Source organism: Morus notabilis, unplaced genomic scaffold (genome assembly GCF_000414095.1).
Source record: "Morus notabilis unplaced genomic scaffold, ASM41409v2 Scaffold2802, whole genome shotgun sequence".
NCBI lineage: Eukaryota > Viridiplantae > Streptophyta > Magnoliopsida > Rosales > Moraceae > Morus > Morus notabilis.
The window spans coordinates 48,509-54,396 of NW_010358052.1; the positions used below are offsets into that span (position 1 = coordinate 48,509).

Sequence of the window (5,888 nt, forward strand, 5' to 3'; positions counted from 1 at the left end):
ATAATAATATTAAATATAATAATAATTATAATAATTATAATAATAATAATTATTATTATAATAAGATTCCCATGATTTTGAGATTCCTGAAAATTTGAATAACACCATGTTAAGCGGTATTCAGATTACCTTAAAATGAGGAAAAGTGAATCTCATGGTAATCACTTTTCTGAAAATCTAAATATTATAGTTCTTGTACCAAACATGATAATATTGCAGATTCTCATTCCCATCCTTAAGATTACTGTATACCAAACGCCTCCTAAATAGGTTAAATTTAGCTAGAATCTGCTTCTAAAACCTGTTCTTACTCTAGCAGACCATACATATTGTTCAAATTTCACGTGTGTTCTGTTAAATCAATACTGCCAAATTTCACATGTATATTATGAAGAATTTAGCGTAAAGAGTGAACGGCAGGCAATAGAACAAATGCAGTTAACTAATATGGCATATGCTGGACAATGATTCACATGAAGTATCTTTTTAAAATTTAAATCTTATGCCTTTTATACATGTAGATTCCATGGTAAGGATCTAACCAACAATCCATGTTTCATGACGTTAAATTTAATTGAAATCATATTAATTAAAATAAATATGATATACAGAATTAATAAAATCCAGTTAGTTGAATTTTCATTTATACATACTTGCCTGGGAAATCGCTACGCATAAAGAAAGCTACGCATCAAGCAAATAACCCCCACACGATTCTTGTCTTGATCATTGTCATCATTGCAATGTCTTTTTTGGTAACCAGTTAGCTTACGTGCAGATACCAGCACATGGACTTACCATATATTGACTTTAAATCTAAAAAACAACCGGACAAATTTACAGATTCAGATTTTAAGGAACACGAGATCTTTGCATTATCCTTGGCCTCTTCTTTCATACAAAAAGCATCTTTTTTTTCTACAAACATCTTTCATCCTTAATCTTACAAACCATGAAGATATTTGGATGCATCATGAAACAAACTCCCCACCAGTTTTCTGGAATAGAAAACCGTCCAGAAAAAAAAAAAAAAAAAAAAAAAAAAAAAAACACATTCTCATTATACATATATTTAGAGATGATGATTCTATATCATAAGCACTAAGGAAGATTCAAAATTCCTAAAGCTCACAACAAGAGAAACTAGAGAGGTTGTTGCATAGTCACAACCAAAGGACTTGTGACTTTGTGCTTCCCATCCGACCAAACTATGGAGCCACTCTTCACATATGAGTTTCCAGGAGACAACTTCACCGCCGTGGCTTCAACCCTCACAAGGAAGTTCAGCCTCTGCCCAACCCTCCTAAAAGCCAGCTTCTCAGGCTCCACCGTCACCACCGTCCCACTCGGCGGACTAATAGTAACCCGATAAACAGAATTTGGGTCGCCAACATTGGTCACGGTCCTAATGAAATGTGTAGACATCTTGTGCCTCCCATATTGCTGGAACAAGGCGGACAGCGATGGGTAATTGAGATTCCCAGCGTGGCCGGCCTTCTTTGCGCCGCTGCAATCGGCGGACTTGCGAGTGATCACTTGGATGTTCTTGGTGGTGTAATTGGAATTGCACAAGAAATCAACGTAGTCATAAGAAGTAATGTCGTACACCAATCCCGGGTCAATTGCTTTTTCCGGATGAACATGACCAGCCCCAAAATCCATCACAGTTGAGCTATTCCCTGTGGACTCATCAAGCACTGTCTCACCCCTGTTGTCCACTGTGTAGGCAGTCGTCATGAGCGCCGACCGAATTGCGGCGGGGCTCCACTCCGGGTGCGCCGCCTTCAGCAACGCCGCCAACCCGGACACGTGCGGGCACGCCATCGACGTCCCAGAGAGTATGTTGAACTCTGTCCTCCGCTTGTCCGACGGAATACCCGACGGACCAACCCGATCAGGCCACGCCGCAAGGATGTTCAGCCCGGGGGCGATCACATCCGGCTTGAGAATCTCCGGAGACTCCGGATTAGGCCCACGGGCCGAGAATGACGCCACCACCGGAGCCGGCCTTATCCCCAGCTTAGTCCCCTTGAACAAAATCGTGGCCGTGGGTGGAGACCGCGATTTCGACGCCGAAGTTATGTACTTTCTTATCTCATCGCCGGACGAGGCGCCGACTGACGTTGCGGGCAACACGTGGCAATCGGCGACAAGTCCTTCACCGTCGAACACTCCGTTAGCAAGTATCATTCCGACTCCTCCTGCTTTCTTCACCACTTCGCCTTTCGTAGCTCTTGAATTTATCCCTCTGTCGCAAAGTACGATCTTTCCCTTCACTGAACTGGGATTCAAAGAACCCTCCAGACACAAAGACGACGAATACCCATCGCTACCTTCGTTGCCGGCATATATCAGTGAGTACATCCGACCCGGGGAAAGATCTGGTCCGCCATATACGCTCACTCCAGGGATTGTTCTTCCGTTTCCGAGCTTAACATCGGCTGGGAAGTCTCTGTCCATGGTTCCGGCGCCGACAGTGGTGACCCAGGGAGCAACATTGGTGACGGTGAGGCCGCCGGGACCGCCGTTTCCGGCGGAGGCTGAGACGAAGACGCCGTTGTCGGCAGCGCCGAAGGCGCCAATGGCAATGGAATCGAGGTAGTACGGAACGACGACGCCTCCGACGCTGAGGGAGATGACGTCGACTCCATCGGCGACGGCGGCGTCGAAGGCTGCGAGAATGTCGGAGTCGTAACAGCCAGCGTTCCAGCAGACCTTGTAAGCGGCGAGGCGGGCCTTGGGTGCCATACCGGCGGCGACACCGCGAGCGTAGCCGAGGGTGGAGGCGGGGAAGACATAACGGCCGGCAGCGATGGAAGCGGTGTGGGTCCCGTGGCCGTCGGAGTCTCTTGGGGAGCGATACTCGGTGGTCTCGTTCATCTTACCGTTAGTGGACTCGTATCCCTCGCAGAAGAACCTAGCGCCGATAAGCTTGCGGTTGCAGAAGGTGGCCGGGAAGTCCTTTCCAGCGACGCATTGGCCCTTCCACTTGGAAGGAACGGGGTCGAGATCACGGTCGTTGAAGCTCTGCCTCTCCGGCCAGATTCCAGTGTCGATGACTCCAATGACGAGGTCGGAGCCAAAGTCGGACTCTTTGAGCAGCCCCGCGCTGTCGGTCTTCTTAAGGCCGAGGAACTCCGGGGAGCGCGTGGTGTGCAGGCGCCGCACCTGTTCGGGAATGACGGCGAGGACGTGGGGGAGGGTTCGGAGCTTCTGGGCCTCCAAAGACGTGAGCTTGGCGGAGAAGCCGTCGAAGACGGTGTCGTATGTGTGGATTATGGTGGAGGCATCTAACGTCGTCGTTTTGTTGTCGGGAGAAGAAGAAATGGAGGAGAGAGAAGACTCGTACCAGTTCTTGTGGGTTGAGAAAATGGAAGGCTTGGCTTGTCTTTGGACTTGAACTATGAAGGTCTTTTTATGATCATCATTATCAGAACAAGAAGAAGAAGCTAAGGATAAGAAGATAGTTAGAAAGAGGTAGAGAAAGAAGGATGAAGAGAGAGCCATTTTGGAGAGAGAGAGAGAGAGTAGTACTTTGGTCTGTTCTGCCACTGATTTGATGAGTGAAGAGTGAAGCAAAAAGAAAAACCCTTTAAAAAGAAGAGGGGCAAAAGTATAAAAGTTGTGTTCTTGTTGGATCTAGTCTAGTCTAGGAGAGAAAAATACTGATCAGTAATGGAGGTGTGTAGAAGAGGGGGGGAGAGAAAAAAGAGGAAAGTGAAAATGGCCAAATGGGTAATGGGGTATGTAATGTAAAATGTGTATTGGTAATTTACACACTGATTTTGTGTGGGGGCAGAACTCAGAAGCGGGTTTTGTTTCATTGTTTGTGTCTTGTGTGCGGGTCAAGAGGACTAGATTTTGAAAAGGAACAGAAGTGATATGCTTGATTGCACTTTTGGGCCCTTGCAGTTGGCAAAAATTTGAAATGTTGGGGGGTTTGGAACTTTGAAATATGTGTTGCATAAATCTATATATATTATTATGCTATCTTGTCCTGTACTATTTTTTGGATGGAATGTTTAAGCTGTCGCTTTTTTCACTTTTCTCAAAAGCAGAATCCATTTTCATTTTCACTCCTTCTTTAACTTCTTCTTCTTCTTTTTAACCTTTCTTTTAATTACTTAAGGGCTTGTTTATGTTTATTTTATGTACTCAAAAGTCAAATTATTAAGATCTATTCACAATTTAAGTTTCATTGTTACAATATTTTTTTTATAAAAATTAAAATTTAATTTTTTTATTACAGTATTTATCTTTCACATACATAACTTAAGTTGTGAAACAGACCTGATTCTTTAAAAAAAATTTAAATTTCAAACGTCAGAATCAAAAATCATAATTTGAGTATACTTTCTAAACATACCTTAAATTCCGATAATTTTATTTATCGAAGTGATAATTATATAGGGATTATAACAAAAATGACAATTAAAAAAGAAATAATCTTACCACTAGTACTATTTTTTCAGACTTTTATTTCTAATACTGTCGCATCAGTAACTTTATAACGGAGGGTACCACTCCATCACATTATCTTAAATACTTTTGACCAGGGGTGTAATTTGGCCGAGTAGGCTCGGGTTGGGCCGAAAAATTAGGCTGAGCCGCATACTGTGGGTTAAGAAAAGGTTGGGCCACAACACCCCTTTGGGTCCACAAACTCGTAACTTGTCAGGTGATCTCGGGTTGGGCGGTTTGGGCATGGACGTTGGGCTAGTGTCCAAAGGTTGCTGGAGTAAATTTTATGATCGAATCCAAATTTATTTATGATCGACCTCCCTGTTCAACTAGTAATCCATGCTTTTTAGCTACCTCAATCGGTATATATGAAAAATGGTGGTTGCGGCTAGCATGGTAAGGTAGCCACTTAATTAGCAAAAGAAGGTTGCTCGTTTTATCAATATGTGATGCTTCGTGATTAGCTGCAGTGGACATGATACCACCAGCTTGTAGCATTGTGTAAACAATAGTTGATGCAGTATCTTCAACATATCAATCCAACTCTTTGATTTTTTCTAGAATTTTAGTGACCTCTCTCCTTGCATCATTGATCCAAGCTTCTACTAGCCATTTCAGCCAGCCTTTGGTGATTCTGTTCTTGTGTATGATTAAGGAGAGCGCCTGCGCCGTTGGGTGTTCAATTGTCTTTTTTGCGTAGATTTTGTCTATGGCTTCTTGCCACCAGACCAGGCGCATAAGAAGAGGAATGACGGAGGAAGTGGGGCCTAAGGACTGAGGAAGTGAGAGGGAGAAAGGCTAAGCTTGAGAGCCTCTGGCTATGCTTCTAAGAAGAAACGGCGAGGGACGGCGACTCGACGAGTGTGAGAAGAAGAAGAGGAACATCGTCAGAGAAGGAGGCTAGCAGAGAGAGAGAATGAGGAGCTGTTAAGCGACGCAAAGAGAAATAGAGGTGAAAGATCATAGAACTAAGAGAAGTGAGGAAAGAGATAGGATATTAGGGTTTTTTTTCTACAGATTTCATCGGCTGGGTCAGGGAGTAGCGGGCCAAAGGAAGCTCGCCCAACGTCCCAACCCGCAATATGCGGGTTGGGCCTATTTGAATCCGAAAAGAAAATCACAAATTTCGAGTAAGGTTGGTTTAGGTAGGACTAGTTAGTCGAGTTCGGGCCGAATTCTTACAACCTTACTTTTGGAAAACCCTACACCAGTTATCTTTTCTCTTTGTCCTCCGACCAAAAGGAATGTTGTTGACGGTAAAAATTCGTCAACATATTAATAACAAGTTTTAGGTGGTTTGTGCGCGAATTTAATGAGTAAAAACATGATTAAGAAAAAAATAAAGGAAGAATCAACACATAAATTTTATAGTGGTTCACTCCGGTTTTTGGAGCTACATCCACTAAGAGAGAGAATTTCACTATATT

At 43.7% G+C, this 5,888-nt stretch overlaps 1 protein-coding gene across 1 annotated transcript; it reads right to left on the reverse strand.

Annotated features, from left to right (window-relative positions):
• Positions 1-858: 858 nt before the first annotated feature.
• On the reverse strand, positions 859-3,934 carry LOC21386048 (subtilisin-like protease SBT1.5). Its single transcript, XM_010091406.2, has one exon. The coding sequence runs from the start codon at positions 3,505-3,507 to the stop codon at positions 1,144-1,146; it is 2,364 nt and encodes a 787-aa protein (XP_010089708.1). The 5' UTR covers positions 3,508-3,934; the 3' UTR covers positions 859-1,143.
• Positions 3,935-5,888: the final 1,954 nt, after the last annotated feature.

Coding starts and splice junctions, on each gene's coding strand:
- LOC21386048 (XM_010091406.2), bottom strand. CDS start 3,507: ATGGCTCTCTCTTCATCCTTCTTTCTCTACCTCTTTCTAACTATCTTC.